At 47.7% G+C, this 19,966-nt stretch overlaps 1 protein-coding gene across 5 annotated transcripts in view; it reads right to left on the bottom strand.

The window, feature by feature from the left end:
- Positions 1 to 1,228: 1,228 nt before the first annotated feature.
- Positions 1,229 to 19,966, bottom strand: part of znf462 (zinc finger protein 462) — a 36,875-nt gene continuing 18,137 nt past the window's right edge. For 4 of the 5 annotated variants that reach the window (XM_068334314.1, XM_068334315.1, XM_068334318.1 and 1 more), the window contains 11 exons: positions 14,674 to 19,892; positions 13,948 to 14,082; positions 11,692 to 12,095; positions 10,450 to 10,568; positions 8,235 to 8,432; positions 5,873 to 6,131; positions 5,654 to 5,793; positions 5,015 to 5,238; positions 4,293 to 4,617; positions 4,066 to 4,204; positions 1,229 to 3,692 (listed from right to left, as the gene is read on the bottom strand). In XM_068334314.1, the coding sequence (XP_068190415.1) occupies positions 3,488 to 3,692; positions 4,066 to 4,204; positions 4,293 to 4,617; positions 5,015 to 5,238; positions 5,654 to 5,793; positions 5,873 to 6,131; positions 8,235 to 8,432; positions 10,450 to 10,568; positions 11,692 to 12,095; positions 13,948 to 14,082; positions 14,674 to 19,892 (7,367 nt within the window). In that variant the 3' untranslated portion in view covers positions 1,229 to 3,487. Of the gene's footprint in view, positions 3,693 to 4,065; positions 4,205 to 4,292; positions 4,618 to 5,014; positions 5,239 to 5,653; positions 5,794 to 5,872; positions 6,132 to 8,234; positions 8,433 to 10,301; positions 10,364 to 10,408; positions 10,569 to 11,691; positions 12,096 to 13,947; positions 14,083 to 14,673; positions 19,893 to 19,966 lie in introns of those variants that run through there. The other variant, XM_068334319.1, reaches the window with a different exon arrangement.

Raw genomic sequence — 19,966 nt, forward strand, 5'->3', positions numbered from 1 at the left:
AAAGAACGTCAGTCGTTAGGATTCATCCTCTGGGGACCCTGAATGTCTGTGGTGAACTTCATGTCAATGAAACCAGTATTGGAGACACATCAGTCCGAACCAGAGGACTGAAGGACCGTCAAGCAACGCAGGGTTAAATAACGAGAACGGCCATGATGGACGGATTAGAGACCGTGGTGAGGATTAGAGACAGTGGTGAGGATTAGGGACAGTGGTGAGGATTAGAGACAATGGTGAGGATTAGAGACAGTGGTGAGGATTAGAGACAATGGTGAGGATTAGAGACAGTGGTGAGGACTAGAGACAGTGGTGAGGATTAGGGACAGTGGTGAGGATTAGAGACAGTGGTGAGGATTAGAGACAGTGGTGAGGATTAGAGACAGTGGTGAGGATTAGAGACCGTGGTGAGGATTAGGGACAGTGGTGAGGATTAGAGACAGTGGTGAGGACTAGAGACAGTGGTGAGGACTAGAGACAGTGGTGAAGACCTTCATGATGGATGGATTAGAGACAGCGGTGAGGATTAGAGACAGTGGTGAGGATTAGAGACAATGGTGAGGACTAGAGACAATGGTGAGGATTAGAGACAATGGTGAGGATTAGAGACAATGGTGAGGACTAGAGACAATGGTGAGGATTAGAGACAATGGTGAGGATTAGAGACAATGGTGAGGATTAGAGACAGCAGGGAAGAGTCATGATGGACGGATTAGAGACAGCAGTGAGGATTAGAAACAGTGATGAGGATTACAGACAGAGGTGAGGACTAGAGACAGTGGTGAGGATTAGGAGACAGTGGTGAGGACTAGAGACAATGGTGAGGACTAGAGACAATGGTGAGGATTAGAGACAGTGGTGAGGATTAGAGACAGTGGTGAGGATTAGAGACAGTGGTGAGGATTAGAGACAGTGGTGAGGATTAGAGACAGTGGTGAGGATTAGAGACAGTGGTGAGGACAGTCAAACCAGGAACATCTCATTACGTCTCCTCTGATGAGTTTTGCATCATTTGATCGACTCCTTCTCCAGCAACACTTTGACTTTGACTCACCTTCAGGTTGCTGTTCAATAGTTATTATTGATAGTTGTGTATCTGTGCTGATCTGCAGAAATGACTTCTTTACAAGGGCCGGGGGGGATTTAATGAAGTGACATCATGCGTGATGAATGTGATTTTAGAAGGTGAGGAACCAGCAAGAGACTGACCACAAAGGACAGGAAGACATCGTCTGTTATCTGATAACTTTATTATCAAGTTAAAAAAAGACAATGAATTACAATATTTACAGAATATCCAGAGATAAATGGAATAAAATTGTAAACAATCATTCTAGGCAACATCACAACCCACCATCAGGTAATCAGGTTTATATGGGGGAGAAAAGGCAAGAAGGAGAGATTCAAACTAGGAGACAACAGTCTGAAGGTCGCAAAACCAACTGAACGTATGTACAATGATCCAGTGTGTCGTCAGCAGGGGTGGAACTCTGGCCAAACAGGGGTCGCTTCCGTCTGGTACTGCACACAGTGAGGGATTCATAGTCATTAAAATGATCACAGACCAACAAACGGCTTTGGGGTCGACGGCGTCGTCTCTACGATCTTCTGGATCTGCTGGGCGTCGAGCTCTGCAACGAGCCGCCTTTAGCTTATTTGAACAAGAACTGCTCTAATCTCAAACAGCCAACAGCTGGTTGAGGGGCTTGGAACTCAAGACTCAAACAGGTCGTACCCGGGTATGACGGACTGAAGGGGGTCTGCTACATTCCTACCTACTGAAGGGTAGACGATGACCAGACGGTCAGGAGATACGTCATGATCGGACACCAGGAAGATCTCAGAGGCATTTTCTAGTGTGACTGGGAAACAGGCCAATCCCATTTTGGTAAACGCCCCCCCGCTTTAGAGGAAGATTCTTTTCCTGTCTCTTACTTTTTTGCCATGTCTTTCTCCTTCAAAATAAAAGCACTGGCTTAATTAGTAGAGAACTGCATCGCTTGTGTTAGAATTATTCTACAACCACACCGTCTTCCTATCTTCTTCCCATTCCAGTATAAAAAAAGTTTTTTTTTTCACTGCAACCAGACATTGTACGACAGTGTATTAAAGTTTGGGATCGAGGGGTGGGGGGTGGCTGAAAGAGCGCCCCCTTATGTTAGCTATCATCTTTTTTCTTCTTTTTTTTTTTTTTAAATAAGAACATCTAAAGGAAAAAAAAAACGGTTAAAGTATCCTTTCTGAACACCACAGTTTAAACACTTAACAAGTAGCTTTGTTTTCTATACATGGCTGCAAACTTGTAGTTCAACCTGGGTTAAACTTTAGAACTCTAGTCCCAGACTTCTGGGGTCCAAACCCACAGCTTCCCTTTCTACGGGTGGTTCGAGGCTCGGAGAGACGATCGCAGCAGCAGCACGGCATGCTGGGAGATGATTTGGTACCAAGAACACGACGACGGCTCACGTCGCGTTATAGATATCAGCCATTTGACTCCATATTGGAATTTTTTTTACTTAAATTTGACTTAATTGCTATTTTATTCTCTTATAAGGCTTTAGGGCATTCAAGCAGCAACGTCCAACAAATACAATCTCTTCCTTTTGTCAGCGTCAACAATAACAGGAATCTTAAAAGCACAGGATGGGGGTGTGGGGGTGGGGGGGGTCGATGGGGATGGGGGAGCATCTTCAGAAAAACTTCAACACACACTTCCAGCGGCTATAAATCTAGATATTTAAACTGTGTCGGGTCGACTGGAGTCTCTATGGACGGACGGCGTGATCACGTGAGGACTTTGACACACCCGTCACACTACGGGGGAGGGGAAGGTGTGAACTAATCCCGTTTCTTTTCTTTCTTTTTTTTTTCCTATGATTCCATCACATCAGTGAAATTACCGGACAATAAAACAGTACAGTCACAAAGCAAAGGGCGCCACCGGCTGAAGGCTTATACGCAGTATAATATTAAAGGAGCTAAAATATAGCAATTTGCTACAAATGCTAGGGAAGTTGTGATTTCACTAAAACGGATAAGGTGCGACTCTTTTCTCGGGGGAAAAAGTTCCAGGAACGGGACGCCGCCGTCCTTCTAGGTAAACCCTGTTTCAGGTGGGCGGGGACTGACAGTGTGGGCGGGGACTGACAGTGGATAAAATACTAAATTTAAAATTGATCTCATCGTTTTTTTGGACTTTCTTTGTAAATATCTTCCCGTTTTTATCTCGGTGGGATTTTTGACTGCAGATTTTGACCAGAATGTCATCAATAAAAGAATTCTGTTCACTATTGGTTACCAATATATTAAAGGTCTGTCGTGGGGGGACCGCCCACTCAGAGAGCTCAGCCGTTTAATGCAGCACAACCTAATACTTAAACACGTAACAGCTAAAACTAGTAATGCAGCAACTCAGAAGAAGTCACTTGATCAATCAATCCTTTTCCTATCCAGTCAGGTTCCAGTTCACTACCCGGAGGCCACGCCCACTTCAAGCGAGCTCTTGATCCTTTATGGCGTCCAGCGATTCCATGTCCGCGTCCTGGTCTTGACCCGTCGGCGATATGTCGGATTCGTCCTTTCTGCTGCCGGACGAGTCCAGTCCCGCGTCCACCAGGACGGAGGAAGAGGAAGAGGAAGCCGAGGCGTCGAGCGCCGAAGCGGCGCCGGCGTCGGCCTGACTGTTATTGAGCGACCTGGCGACAAAAACAGAAGTTGCGCTTTTAATATGGGAGCATGATTACACTCCTAATGCTAACATGCTAATGGCTAGCTGCTACGTAAGGTCATATTGTGACTCAACCCATGTGTGATGACATCAGATCCTGTCTGCTCCGCCTCTTTTCAGCCCCAGCCCCGCCCGCTAGCCCTACCTCCACCCGAGCACTTCCTGTGTTGCCCGTTAGACCACTCCCTCAGCTTGCCAGGTGTTTCCTGCCTACAGGTGAACCTCCTGGTTTAGCTTCCTGGTTTTTTTTAATCTAAAGCTACTTCCTGTTTGCACAAAAACCGGACAAACACGTAAAGAGCAATCCGTGTACAACACGGGAACACGGATCAAACACGCACATGCCGTGACGCAGGACGTGCCGCTCCCAATCCAGGCTGTTGGTAAAGCAGCGGCCACAGAACTCGCAGGGGAGACGCTTCTCTGCTCCGCCGGCCTCAGAGCTGCTGTGGTTGCTGCTGGTGGGAGAAGCAAGGACCCCTGGGAAATAGAGTTCAGATGATCAGCATGTCACAAACAGATGTGTTTGAAATGAACATCCTGTGTAAAACCGTCATCTTCTGCTCACCTTGTAGGGCGGGCCTCTCTTCATCCAGCTCCTTGGCTTCCTCCTCATCTTCCTCGTCCTCCTCTTCCTCTTTGAAGTTGGGCTCCATCGCATCATCGTCCATCTCCGCTTGTCCCTGCTCCATGTTCTCCATCATTTCCAATCCTCCTTCTTCTTCCTCGTCCTCCTCGTCTTCCTCCTCGTCCGCTGCTGCTACGTTGCGACCGGCGACCATCTCCATCATTTCTCCTTCCTCTTCCTCCTCGTCGCCGCTGCTCTGCTGCTCCTGCATCAACTCCAGCTGGTCCAGGTTGACCCGGCCCATCAGCTCAAAGTTACGGATCACCTGATCAGAAACACCAGGAGTTAATCGATTTGACTATTGATGAAGAGGATTCCTGGTTTATATGGAGGTCTTATCTTTTCTATGAGAAATGAAACATAAATGTTGTAAATGTTTTGTCTTCATCGTTTATTTATTCAAGCAATTACAACTATTCTCTGAAGGTTAGCCAAGAACTAGAATAATACTCTGTCCTAGCAAAATAAAGTTGAATGTTATTGTTGGGAATATGAATTCTGGGATCTTTTTTTTTGTAAAGAATTCACTGTTTCAAGAGAAAATTTTTTTACAGTAGAATCTCGACATACAAGTTGAGATACGAGTCGTTGGTCCGTCCATACTTCGGTTCCACAGACGAGCAAAAACCCGAGATACGAGTCGTACTTCTCGTCCCACTGACCTTGTGCTCCAGGCGGAGGTGCTGCTCCAGCTGGCGGCGCCGGCTGCTGTCGTAGTAACAGAGCTGGCACTGGTAGGGCTTGATCTCGGCGTGCTTCTGCAGGTGCAGCTGCAGGTTCTGGTCGCTGGAGCAGGTGAAGGTGCATTTATGGCATCGGAACACCAGACCCTGAAGGTGGCGCGACAGTTTGGAGCGGCTGACCTCCAGCGGACCCACGCGCTCCTCTGGGGGGGAGGAAGAAGATGAAGGGACGTGGATCAAGACGCCTCGTTTGCCTCGTTTATTTTTTGTATTCCCTCGGTGGAAAATTAACATCCGTTAAGGTTTAAATAAACCGTTAATCTCAATCATAGCCTGCATTTGTTTGCCTCTCTTTTATCTCTGTATCACACTTTTTTTAAATTTGTTACCCCCTCATCCTTTGGATTCTTTGGGGACCTAACGGGGGCAGAACAACTCGCCAGAACGCGACAAAATCTGCAAACTAGAGCCTCTAATTCTTACCAATTTGCACATCAGGCCTCATTTATTTCACAAGTTATGACGTAATACCTCCTACCGGCTCAGTGCATTCAACAGGTTGGCTTTAAGGTGCGTCTCATAGTGCGTTAAATGCTGTACTTCCTGCGTGGCGCGTACCTCTGTGCAGGACAATGTGGTCGATCATGTTGCTCTTGTGTTTGGTGTGGTAGAGGCAGAGGGGGCAGCGCAGGTCTTTGGGGAGGTCGTCGGGGGCGCTGTTGTTGTGGCCCGCTTCCACGTGCAGCGTGAAGTTGTTCCTGAGGCAGGGAAGGAACTGCGTCAGTAATCTGTACGGCGTTCGTTACGCTAGGTGACTTAGCATCTGACGCTGCTTACTTGTAGCAGGTGAAGAAGGAGCATTCTTTGCACTTGAAGAGCTTCTTGCCGCCGTGGCGGTCCCTGTAGTGCCGCCGAAGACTCTGCATGTATCCGGAGCTGAACTCGCAGAACTCACAGGTGAGGAGGGCGTCCGGCCGGACGTCAGCCGCCGCCAGCGAGCCGCCGGGCGACGGCTCGGAAGACAGCTGGCAGCGGGAGGCCAGCTGGTAGTGACTCAGCTGCTGACGCACATCCGGCGGTTCCAGGTAGGAAGGGTCTGAGGATGGATACGACATCAGTGAGACCGCATCTCGTTCTTTACCACGTGTTGGCGGATGGATACAACATCAGTGAGACCGTATCTCGTTCTCGTTGGTGGAGTAAAGACGTAGCTGGTGTGGTCTCCTGACTTTTGCGTTTCTTTTCATTTTTTATCATCGTTTACATAACTTATATATAATTAATTACACACAGGTAAAGTCTGCGTGTCTATTTTCTGATAAAAAAGTTTTTTATTAATAATTTAGGGGGTTTGGGGGGTTTTTTTCAAGGAAGGAACGGATTCAACTTGTATCTTGAAGTTTTACTGAACTCTTTCTTTTATTTTAGATGCCGTTCTTCCTTCACATTTCTACATCTGCGTCTCTTCAACACCTTAAATAAAACAGATTTCTTTTCTCAGCGTCTCATTGGCTCTGCAGGAGACTCTTCCTCTCCACCCCCACATCCAGCAGTCCAACTGCATCTGTCATCGCCCCCTCTCCCCCCTCAGGAGTCTATCATATCAGTGTGAAGCTCATCTTCTCGTCCTACTTTGAGCTTCCAAAATCATCAATAAATAAATCCCAGTGACACCAGTGGAATATTTAACCCAGTAAAAACCTCTTATTCAGCACCAGTTTGATAAAACATGGAGGAAAACTTCAGCTTCAGATCCTGGAGGAAGAAGAACCCCCCCCAGATCAAATGTGTTTGCTTCACGCATCACATGATCGCCGTGGATGACTCCAGCAAACTAAAAATGGAAGCGTGTGATTGGAGCTCTCTCAGCTTCTGATGTTTCAGCAGGTGCGACTGAAACACAGATCATCATGAAACGACCCCCCCCGACCACTGAGCAGACGCTCCGCCGACGTTCAGATGGCTGAGGCCTCCTGTTTCCACAGGAGACCTTCAGCTCCACTGCTCCTCAATGCTTCTCTTGTCTCAGCGAAGCACAGCTGCTGGACGGTGGAGCTCAGGAATGTTGCCCTGTGTCTGCTCCAGGGGAGATTCCACAGCCCACCAGCCCCACCAGCCCCACCAGCCCCACCAGCCCCACTAACCCCACCAGCTCTAACAGCCACACCAGCTCCACCGGTTCCACCTCACGCTGAAACATCTCCAGCATCCCGTCAGCTGATCCTCCCTCCGACCTCTCAGAACATGTAGGACTTCATGATGGACCCACTCAGGTCTCTTCATTCACTCAAGGCCCGGGGGCCAAATGTGGCCCCCCACATCATGCTACATGGCCCGTGAGAGCATTAAAGGTCAGAGTGTCTAAAAATAAAATAAGTGTATTTTAACTAAAAAAAACTACATTTCCCACAATGCAGTACTTAAAGCCATTTTAACTCTGACTACACTTTTTGAACAAAGGTAACGTCCTAACTTGTGTTTGATGTTAATTTTCTTCATTGATTGATAGTTTGATCCTTGATTGATGGAATTGTTACTTATGTTACTTATGTCAATGTCCCTTATTTAACATTAAGGATTAGTTACATTTATGTTACTTCACATTGAGTTACATTTAGTTACATTTATTAGTTACATTAAGGAGTAGTTACATTTATGTTACATCACATTGAGTTACATTTAGTTACATTTATTAGTTACATCTGGCTCTTTGAGGACAGCCGTTATGCTCATGCGGCCCTCGGGGTAAAATAAGTTCGACACCCCTGATCTAGAGCATGTCTGCAGGTTACAGGTGATCAAATGGAAATGTTCAGTTAAATTTATTGATTTATTAGTTAATATTTTTTGTTGGTTCCGCTTCGCTTTGGTGTTTTTAAACTCGACTGTGTAAAAATCCAAATTTTACTTATTTATATTTAGTTATATTTTATGTGTCAAACTATTTTATTAAATGAGAAATCAACAAAAAATATTTGAAAAAATTATTTTAGTTTTACATTTACATTTTTATATATATTTTATATACATTCAGTCCACATATACACATATGTAAATTCTTTAGCTGCTAATACGATGATGATTTTAAACGATAATATTGTCTCCAGGCACGAGGCCTCTTCTCTCTAAAGGGTTCTGCTCTGATTGGATCTGAGTCGGTCATGTGATCTCACATCTATTAATGCAACGCTATAGTTACCATCCGGGGCCGAGGGGGTGTGTCCGATGCTGCTGGCGGTCCGGGAGGGCCTCAGGGCGGCGTGAGCGGCCTGGGTGGCGGCCCGGAGTTTGGGGAGGGTCAGGACTTCACCGTGGTCTCTGAGGGAGTGCTCCTTCAGCTGGCTGATGGTCATGGAGGAGAAGGAGCACCACAAGCACTTATAGGTGTTCTGCTCACCTGCAGGGGTGGGGGGGGTGGGGTGGGGGGGAGAAAAAACATCTGATGAGACCCAGGAAGTCAGGAGCCCTCCCCCCCGGAATACTTCAAGTAAAAGACGTTTAACGGTAACGTTTGTTGAAGTTACGGAGCAAACATCTCCAGGTCGTCCACGTAAACAAGAACTTCCTCTGAGGCGATGACAGCTTCCAAGACTGATTTAGCATTTTTCATATTAAATAGGCGGGTGGTGTGGGGGGTGGGGGGTGTATTTGTTCTGGAATGAGTGTGAAACTGTAAACCAGTTCTAACTGTCTGCTGCCTCGAGCCGGGTCTGGTGGGAGAGTTCTGCCTGTTCTAAAGCAGAGCGGCGTCTGAAGAACGAGGAGGGGTTTTAAAACAGCAATCCGTGATCTAAGTCAATAAAAGACACTTTTGTGTGTGTGTTACCTGTGTGTGTTACCTGTGTGTGTAACCTGTGTGTGTTACCTGTGTGTGTTACCTGTGTGTGTTATCTGTGTGTGTTACCTGTGTGTGCTACCTGTGTGTGTAACCTGTGTGTGTAACCTGTGTGTGTGTTACCTGTGTGTGTAACCTGTGTGTGCTACCTGTGTGTGTGTTACCTTTGTGTGCTACCTGTGTGTGTGTTACCTGTGTGTGCTACCTGTGTGTGTAACCTGTGTGTGCTACCTGTGTGTGTGTTACCTGTGTGTGCTACCTGTGTGTGTGTTACCTGTGTGTGTTACCTGTGTGTGTAACCTGTGTGTGCTACCTGTGTGTGTGTTACCTGTGTGTGTTACCTGTGTGTGTAACCTGTGTGTGCTACCTGTGTGTGTGTTACCTGTGTGTGTTACCTGTGTGTGTAACCTGTGTGAGCTACCTGTGTGTGTTACCTGTGTGTGTTACCTGTGTGTGCTACCTGTGTGTGTGTTACCTGTGTGTGTTACCTGTGTGTGTAACCTGTGTGAGCTACCTGTGTGTGTTACCTGTGTGTGTTACCTGTGTGTGTTACCTGTGTGTGTTACCTGTGTGTGCTACCTGTGTGTGTTACCTGTGTGTGTAACCTGTGTGAGCTACCTGTGTGTGTTACCTGTGTGTGTTACCTGTGTGTGTTACCTGTGTGTGTTAGCTGTGTGTGTTACCTGTGTGTGTGTTACCTGTGTGTGTTAGCTGTGTGTGTTACCTGTGTGTGTTACCTGTGTGTGTGTTACCTGTGTGTGTGTTACCTGTGTGTGTGTTACCTGTGTGTGTTACCTGTGTGTGTTACCTGTGTGTGTTACCTGCGTGTGTTAGCTGTGTGTTTTACCTGTGTGTGTTACGTGTGTATGTGTGTGTTACCTGTGTGTGTTAGCTGTGTGTGTGTGTTAGCTGTGTGTGTGTGTGTTAGCTGTGTGTGTGTTACCTGTGTGTGTTACCTGTGTGTGTGTTAGCTGTGTGTGTGTGTGTTAGCTGTGTGTGTGTTACCTGTGTGTGTGTTAGCTGTGTGTGTGTGTTAGCTGTGTGTGTGTTACCTGTTTGTGTTACCTGTGTGTGTGTTAGCTGTGTGTGTGTGTTAGCTGTGTGTGTGTTACCTGTTTGTGTTACCTGTGTGTGTGTGTTAGCTGTGTGTGTTACCTCTGTGTGTGTTACCTGTGTGTGTTAGCTGTGTGTTACCTGTGTGTGTGTTACCTGTGTGTGTTACCTCTGTGTGTGTTACCTGTGTGTGTTAGCTGTGTGTTACCTGTGTGTGTGTTACCTGTGTGTGCTACCTGTGTGTGTGTTACCTGTGTGTGTGTTAGCTGTGTGTGTGTGTTAGCTGTGTGTGTGTTACCTGTTTGTGTTACCTGTGTGTGTGTTAGCTGTGTGTGTGTGTTAGCTGTGTGTGTGTTACCTGTTTGTGTTACCTGTGTGTGTGTGTTAGCTGTGTGTGTTACCTCTGTGTGTGTTACCTGTGTGTGTTAGCTGTGTGTTACCTGTGTGTGTGTGTTACCTGTGTGTGTTACCTCTGTGTGTGTTACCTGTGTGTGTTAGCTGTGTGTTACCTGTGTGTGTGTGTTACCTGTGTGTGCTTTGTGCACGTGGCTCTTCAGGCGGCTGACGTAGGCGGACTTGAAGGGACAGAGTTTACACCTGAAGGGTTTGTGGTGTCCGTGGTGCGACTGCACGTGTCGGTCCAGACTGTCACAGAAGAACCAGGAGAACCAGCGTCAGACAACAGAGGAGATGGATGGAATGAGGACACAACACTGGCAGATACATGGGGGGTGGAGGGGGCTCCTCTACAGCTCCACTTTGACTGTGTCAGCAGTGGGGGGGGGTGGGGGTGGATTTTTTTCCAGCAGCATCTAAAGCACTCTCCATTCTGTTTACCTCGCAAACAACAGGCACACGTTCCCAGTGACTAAACAACACAGGAGCCGTGGGGTGAACTCATCTACCCACAATCCTCTGCTGGGACGGAGTGTGTGCGTGCCCGTGGGGACGGTGGCTGTGTTAACGCCAGCCTCCTCGGTGGGATGGGAATGGCGTGTTTCTGGGTCAGAGCAGAGGGATTACACCTGGGAGCTCAGGGAGGAGAGGAGAGGACTCTCTCTCTCTCCCCGATGGACGAACAAATCACTTCCTGTCTTGCTGTAATATTTTTCTAACTCTCAGAGGAGACGGGAAATCTTGGTGAGGACTAAAACCACTTTAACGTCCATCAGTGTGAAGATCAGCAGTTGAAAGGCTGCTGAGGTGAAGCTACACGTAGCAGATAAAGCTACATGTTGCTTACATGCTACATGCTTTATGTCTGCTATGTGTAGCTACATGTATCTTTATCTGCTACATGTCGCTACACATAGTAGCAAATGTAGCTTAAGGAGGCAGGCAAAAGCTACATGTCGCTACAGGTAGTAGATAAAGCTACCTGTAGAGACATGTGAAAACATAGAGCTACATCTGCTATGTGTAGCTACATGTATGCAACTGTATGTTGTGGCTGCGCTGCTGTATCACATAATGAACTCATTGGCTCTTAGAAAATGATATTTACACAGTAATTCATCTTTAAATATAACTTTTATGTTCATAAGTTTGTCTTAGCAAACAGTGGAGAATCTGGTTTCACACTGGATTTAAGTTTACTTCACACACGCTAACGGCTAACCCGTCCATATGTATACACTAGGTTACTGCAAATGCACACAAAGGACTTGTGACGAAAGCTGTTTCAAATTAAATGCATATATCTGACACCCCCACCCCCCAGGTGCACCACATCACCCAGGACTGGCTTCTCCTGCACCCTTGAACTCACTTGTGTCTGAAGGGGGAGATGAACTGGCAGTACTGGCAGCTGTACTTGTCCTCCCGGCTGAACAGAGCCATGGCCGAGTGGCTCCTCTCGTGGGACCTCAGCCCCTGCATGGACATGAAGACTCGGTCGCATTGGCCACACCGGTGACCCCCCGCCGCCAGCCGCTGCTTCAGCTGGTCCTCCGACACCGCGGCTCTCACCGCCGTCAAGAGGGCCGCTGCCCTTTCTTTGGCTGCATCCATTTCTGGAATCAGCGTCTCCCCGGCAACGTCGTCCAAAGCCGTGGAGGCGTGACCCATCGGCGGGCTGTCGAAGTCGTCTTCTTCAGCTGCTTCATCCCCCTCCAGGTTGCCGTTGGTTAGAGTCTCTGGAGGCAGCATCAGGGGGACCTCCATGACCTCCTGCTGTGGACCAGAGGAGAGACGGTTCAGTCCCTCCGGTTTGTCCAACAGGACGCAAAGATTACAGGCAAAACATGTCAGAAGGTCGACACTCAACCGACTTCACATCACCCAAACAGCTATCCATGAAGACTGACTTGGAGCCTGGTAGTCACACGCTACGCTATCTGCTGTCTCTCATCATCATCACCGGCTTTTCTTTCATTTAGCCCCTTTTCTACTAGTTAAATAAAATGATGCTCAAATGGAATTAGAAAAGGACATCTCTTACCTGAAATTACCTGAGATATCTGACATGAAAATCTGACCTTGACTCCACAAATCTGTACACTCCAAGGATAAAAACAAATATTCTAAAGTTCTTTTGACAGATTCATAACATAATTATAAATACATTCATTTTCCGATCCATTTCTTCTGCTTTCGTGGATCATGGGGGTTGCTGGAGCCTACCCTAGCGGACTTACGGGCAGGAAGTAGGGGGAAAACGTTCCAGACAACTTGCCAGCGCATCGTTGAACCACACAAAAGACAAACAACCACTCACACCTATGGACAAGTCTATATGGAACATTTTCTGATGGCTCATTTTAGTACATTTGTTATTTATAACTGGACCTGTTACTAAAATGGCAAAATCAGTCAGGCAACAACACATCAGAAAAATAATAACGCAAACCAGCTGCATAACAAGACTTCCATGTATTCCTTCTTCCTGCAACTGCAGGCTGGATCCTCCACTCATCACCAGGACATAGACAATCACCATGACTTTTCTTTATCGCCTGGAGGAAGCTCATTCTCTCTGTGGAAGGACCTGACCCTGCACTTCATGCAGCCATAAATAAGATGTGGCGTCCACACACCCAACCTCACATCCAGTCTTGTCCTGATTGCACCGTCAGCTCGTTCTTCATCAAACGGCTCGAAACCAATTTCAGTTCTGGAAAAGAAAACTGTTCCTGATATAAAAACTAATGCTACCTTTCACCGTTTACCATCTGTAAAGTAAACTCCCTCTGGTCGAGATGTCGTGCCCTTATTGTGGCATTCATCCACAACCTAGAGATTCTCCCTCGGTCCATCCTTCTACTGGTTCTTGATGGAAGTTGGGTTCTAAAAGCTCAGTTTGCACAAAAATGTTGAGGACTATGGCAGCCGAAACCAATACCTGACCTCAGAACCATCGCCTGATTTTGCATTTTCAGCACACAGGCCATGCTGGATCCCTGGCGGGACCATCCTTTATTTGTCTCGCTGCTATGATACCAGTCAATGATTGAAATGTCTCAGGATGATCTGATTGTGGTGCCTTTTCTTTTCAAATCCTGATTCACAGAACCATGACAAAGCATCGCACATGCACGACAATGTGACCCGGTCACATCGAGACCCTCTGCTGGCTGACCAGTCACGAAGCGAGTCACGTGAGGAAGGCAGCTGCAGACTACGGACGCTTCCAGCTAGCCCTAAGCCTCGTGAGACAACAGCCATCAGCTGCTCCGCCTAACAGGCTTTTCCTCTATCGCTGTCCATCTCTACTGCCAAAGTAAAAACTGCATCATCCGAAAACCTCTCATCTCAGAACGACTGGAGGAGCCCAGTCTCCGTTTTAGGAGCAAAGATCCTTGGACCTCTTCCTCTCCACGACCGCCTCAGTGAATGCTAACGTACCATTATAAGGCTCATCATAAACACTAAATATGAAGCTAACTCGATTAGCTTCATGTAGAAGGAATCGCTTCGACAAACCGGAGCTAACAGATGCTAGATGCAGCCTAATTTGTATGGAACGGGAATGAAATATATAACCTGGCCTAAAAATGAACTTTTTATTAAGACCAACTCTGTTTACCTTCACGTGGCCCTCTTTGGCTTCGCCGTACTGGACGTGCTTCCTCAGGTGGTTGCAGATAGCCCGGAGGGTGGGGTGTACCTCGATGCAGAACTTACACCTGAATCCAATGGGAGTTTTATTGGCAGGACTCTCCTGTTGACAAGGAAGTAAAGACGAGATCCTGATTTAGTCGTTATCTGACTAATATTTGTAAGGAAAACAGTTTTACAATCATAGGACGACAACAGTGACTTTTACCGGATCCCCCTTATTCCTATTAATTTTTCTGAGCCAGCTGGTGAATCCACAGAAAAGATTATTATATCAGTTTTAATTTTTATCTTTTCTGTGAAGTCAGAAATAGTCTCATCAAATGAGATGGATGGTACTTTTAATAAACCATTATGAAAGCAATTATCACACATCATTATCATGCAGTTTAATCTACTCTGATGACAGTGAATGGGCAATCTGAACACAATCATCTCTTTAGTTCTTTGAGGTAGAATGGACTACTTTGGGTACAACTGTGCTGATTGTGGATTTATAAATTGTGTTAAATTAATTAGCAACACTCTCAGAGGTCTATTACGACCCTTTCAGTTTCTCCTTTTAAAAATCAACGGGAGCCTCTGAATTTCAGGATTTATGCAACACCCAGGGCATGAAATTAGGGGAACATTCAATTATTCCAGTTTAATAATTTCTCTGGCAATCAGAATCTGTGTGGAATTCAGTGCTCACCTTCCCAGGTTTGGTCTCCAGTGGTTCGGAGGTCCTCTGTTTGCTAAGGAGCTGCCTCCTCCTCTCCTGCCTCGTGGCTCTCTTCTGAAACTCCTCGCTGTGGTTCAGTAGATGTTTGGCCAAAACCGGGAGATCCAAGAACTTGAACTCACAGTGAGAACACTGGTACATTTCAGAGTCTTCATCTCCAGGGCTGGGCGATACCACAAAGTCCCTCTTCAAGTCGTACCCGTGGTGGTCATTGTAGTGCATAGAGAGGAGCTCGCCTGTGCTGAAGGACAACCTGAAGCATTTTAGACATTTGAACGGCAGCCAATCCACCTCTTGGTCCTCCTCCGTTTTAAGCGGGACCTCAAGCACTTCCTTGTCTTCCTCTGAGATTGCACCGTCATCAACTTTCTCGGGTTCTTTGGCATAGATTACGGTAAAGTAACGACCCAGTTTGCTAGCATGCTGCTTTTTGGGGAAGACACCGGGATGGCGCTTGATGTAGTGCGAGACGATACTCTTCCTGCTGAAAGCCTGGAAGGCACAAAGAGAACACCTTCGTCTCTCTACGGCCAAACGCAAGTCTTCACTCATTTCTGGATTGTCCCCTTTGAATGGCGGAGGTGCCATCACTTTGTTGGGTTTTTCCGTCATAGTCTTGGAAGCGGCCAAACAATGGGTGTAGTAGGCATCGATATCATGGCGTTTCTGGTAGTGTGCTGCCAGGCCTTTACGTATAGGGTTCGTGTAGGAACACAGAGCACATTTGAAGACATTATTTTTCCCTTCCGGCTGAGCGCGGACGTTGTTGTGCTTGATGCGATAGTGGCGAGCAATGCCTTTCCTGGTCGAGCAGAAGTACTTGCAGAGTTGACACTTGAATATAGCGTGCTTGCTAGTCTTATTGATGGGTAACTGGGAGAGGGCAAGGTCCAACTCACCGACCTCCTGAACTTTTGGTGTGCTTGATATATTACTAGCACTGCACTCAGCCACCGGCTCTGCTTCTTTACTGAGAACTACATTAGACAGGGAGGGAGTGAACATATCCCAGGCTGACTGATTGTGACACTTCTCATAATGAATTCGGAGTTTCTCCAGCGTCCCGTGAGTGTAAGGACACATTTTGCACCGGTACGCACCGTAGCCCTGCCTTTGAGTTTTGCACTTGTCATCTCCTTCATTTAAGTCGTGGATTTGCTCGATATCATCCGCGAAATCTTCCGCGGTGACTTTCACTGACGGGTGTCGTTTCTGATAGTGAGTGAGGACGCCGTGAATTCGTGAATTGACGTATGGACAGTGACGGCATTTATAAACGGAACTGGGGTTGATGTCTGCCTCCTGGGCAAAATCTGCAGCTTTTACTTTCATTCCTGGGTGCTTCTTTCCGTAGTGGGTGAGGAGGCCATGGAGACTGTTGTACTCCGACAGACATACAGTACACTGGTAGGTATTGTTAGAGAGGGAAAGACGTGGGAGGGGAGGATGGGGATTGCTTTCTTTAAGTGGGGTCGCAATGGCTAGTACTCCATCATCTTCAACAGACGGGCAACTGAAAGATGTATGATCTTTGGCAACGTGTTGGTGAATCTTTCCAGCTGAGCCATTTCCATTGATGATGTCTAAAAGCACAGATTCATCCTCTTTAATGGCCCATGGGTGGACTGCCTGGTAGTGACTTGTGATTTCCCATATCGTACAAGCCTCAAAGGCACAGTCTCTGCATTTGTAATGTTTCGTTTCCAAGATAGCCCCTTGCTGGGTGGTTTCTGGACCAGCCCATAGTTTGCTGGCCATGTATGTATAATCAACGTTGTGCTCAGGATGGCGTCTTTGGTAGTGGAGCAGCAGGCCTTGGGGTTCAGCATGGAAGTAGATGCACCACTCGCAGTGGTAGCCTGCCTCCAGAATGCCATCTTGGTAAGCCCAATGTAAAATAGTCATGGCCGTGGCTTTGACGGTGGGGTGCTCTTTCTTCAGATGCTTCTTGAGGGCGTAGACATAAGGGGAGGTGTAGGAGCAGTGTCTGCACTTCAGGGAACGCAATGAAGTTGTGTTTTCGTGGTCTGCAGGTGCTGGGATCACGGCCGAAGACACCCCACTCAACTGGACCATCTGGGCACGCTCACGTTGACTCCGGACCACCGCAGTGTGGCGTCGGACAAGGTCGGCGTTGGCCTTGGTTTCCCTGTGCTTCTTCTGGTAGTGAATCAGCACTCCTTTAACAGTGCGGTTGCCATAATCACAGTGCTGACAAAAGAACAACTCGTCCTCACCTTTGTCACCACTTCCTGTTTTAGAGTTGGAGTTGTGAGAACCATCGTGACCATTGTTTTGAAACTGCTTGGAAAACTGTTTGGGAGTCGTAATTTGTAATTCATCCATTAATTTCATCAAACCAGGGGTGGGGGCACCGTGCTTGATATATTTTGCCGTCACTTTTACTTCCGGGTGTCTCTTTTGGTAGTGGACCAACACGCCAACGACAGATCTGTTGCTGTAGACGCAGTGCTTACAGTAGTACATTTCTTCATCTGATCCATAGAGACTGGCGCCTGGTTGTTTTGGGGGCGTGGCCAAGCTGAGACTATATGACGAGTTGGCGCCTGACTGATCCACAGAGATCACCTTCATGTTTTTCTGTATACGGAAGTAAGAAGCCTTTTGCTCTGGGTGTTTCTTCTGGTAGTGGACCAAAACAGAGTGCATGTTGGGGCTAGCAAACGAACACATGTCGCAGTCATAGACGACCACGTTACCACCCATAGATTCCTTCAGAGGCTCTGCCTCAGCACCGGTTTCGGAGGTCTTGGAGCCAGTTTTCAGCACCGGGCTAGAGGAGGCCCTGGGGCTGGGCGACGCCGAGTTAAAATTCTTGGGACCAGAGTTCAAGATTTCCCTCAAGGTTTGTGATTCGCCTGTCTTGTGCGACTGCTCCACCACATAGCTGGAGAAGATCATCGCATTGTTGATCTTCACTGTAGGGTGCATTCTTTGGTAATGAGGCATCAGGCTCCGAACGTTGGGGCTGGTGTACGAACAAAAGCGGCACATGTATACTAAGTTGGGCTGGTTGAAGTTGAGCACGTTGCTTGCTTCGGGGTGGTGATCCATGTAGTGTTGATGGAGATCGTCGTAGTTAGTGTATTCGATGTAGCACTCCAAGCAGCGGAAGACTGCGCTCTGATCCTCAGGGTCCAGGATGTACTTAAAGCTGAACTTGATGTAGGGGTGCATCCTCTGGTAATGGGTGCTAACGCTACGAGCTGACTTGTTGTGGTAATCACAGTGTTTACAGTAAAAGCGTGTCGTTCCCTGTTCCTCTGAGTAATCGGCGTTCTCTTGGATCGTACCGTCGCCATGGTCGCCGGAGATGTTTTCACTGTCGTCTGAGAGCGTCAAGGATATCGGAATGTTTTTCGGTTTGGACTTGGGGTTGCTTTTTCTCTTTCCTATCCTGCCTCCCTCGTGAGAAATCAGCGATTCCCTTTCGTCCAGCTGTTGCGTGTTGTAAGTGAAGACCAGATTTTTACTCCCGTGATTGCTATACTCGTTATCAGCGCTGTGATTCTCACCCACGTCTTCATCATCGATGTCATCCAGGTTGATGATCATGTCCTGTTGGCTTTGGCTTATCTTACTCTGAAGGTTACTGGCAATTTCATCAATTCTAGTTCTCTTCTTAACGGAGGACAGATCCAAAGGTAAGTCGTTGATGGACTTTCTCGCTCTTTTCCCAGTTACTAAGGGTTTCTTGTTGGCGAGTCCTAAAATAGAGGTCTGGGTTTTCTTTAGAAAGACTGGAGAAGTGTCCACTTCAGCGTCTTGATGGTCAGTCAGTTGGCTTTCAAAGACAGTAGGATCAAGGTCATCACAGTAGGAATGCTTATGCTGCTGGTGCACCCTCAGACCTTTCAGTGTGGTGGTGGAGAAGCTGCAAAGTGTGCAGCGATGGGGGTTCTGCTGGTCGTTCGATGTGCTGGTTACCTTTTTCCCGTTCACTTTGGAGCTTACGTTCCCTCCGTTAACCGGCTCTGCGGCGCCGTCGTTCTGACGATCGGGGCTGTCACTGGTGAGGTCCATGGTGTCTACGTCTGAGGAGTTGTGGCTCTGTTTGTGCGTGCCTAGCTTAAGAGGGCTGGTGCAAATAAATGGGCATTCGTCACATTTGTACACTGTGGTTTTCCCGGAGAGGTGAATGTTCTCGATGTGGCGGGAGATGCTCCTCCTGTGTATGGTGAGGAAGGAGCAGAAGGGGCACTGGAAGCGGTTCATGAACTTCCTGAACGGTATTCCTTTCGTCTCCAGTAATTTATTATCATCGTCTGTTAAAAGCTGCTTTGCGTCTGCGGACAGCGTCCCGGTGTAGCTGGGATCGTCGATGTCGCCCAGATCCTCCTCATCATCATCATCATCGTCCTCTAAGCTGCTCCTGGAGTCCTCCTGGTTCAGCAAGTCGGCCTCCTTTTCCGGAACACCTTTGGAAACACTAGATGACGCAAACCTCTTGGACAGAATGGAGGAACCGGTGCTGTTGGGCGTGGCCGCGGCGATCTGAGCACGGTGGAAGGTGGACGCCTCCTGGACGGGCTTGTCCATTGTTGGTTCAGCTGGTGGCCCTCCCGAGTCTTCCTTCCCAGCAAGACTCGCCTTCAATCTGGCCGGGCTCCCGGGGGTTGGAGGAGAATCTGCTTTGGTTGAGCTCGCACTCGCCTCCTCCTCCAGCTCCGCAGCGCAGGAAACTATTTTGACCTTATCGCTGTGTTCTTTGACCACGTGATTAGTCCAGCTGTCCTTGCGGTCGGTCTGATAGTCGCACCATTCGCAGGCGAACGTTCCCTTCACGTGTCCACCGGCTGAGTCGGACTCCTCTCCGGTCTCGGCGGAAGGATCTCCGGTGCTCTCTGCGGAAACTTTATTATGGTACATGAGTTGGTGTTTAATTATCCTGGCTTTCCGCGGAGACTTGTATGTGCAAAACTGACAGCAGTACACTTTTGAATGGTCGTTGTGCATGATAACGGTGTAGCTGGGCTGCTTCGCCGTCTGCGACGAGACGCTCGAGTCCGAGTCCTCCTCTGCAGCGCTGTGCACTTTTTTGGTGTGGTTTCTCAAGAATGATTTCGACCTGAAATAACGGACGCAGAACTTGCACTGATAAAACTGCAGATGGGTTTCGGTTGTCAGCTTTTGCGGTGCTCGGTTGGATTTGTCTGTGAAATTGGGGCCTAAAAAAGAAGAGATGTTTGCTGTTAGAATCGGTTTCAGGGAAATTAGCGACAGCTCGACACATTTTTATGCC

This window comes from Antennarius striatus, chromosome 15 (assembly GCF_040054535.1).
Source record: "Antennarius striatus isolate MH-2024 chromosome 15, ASM4005453v1, whole genome shotgun sequence".
In the NCBI taxonomy this organism is placed as follows: Eukaryota; Metazoa; Chordata; class Actinopteri; order Lophiiformes; family Antennariidae; genus Antennarius; species Antennarius striatus.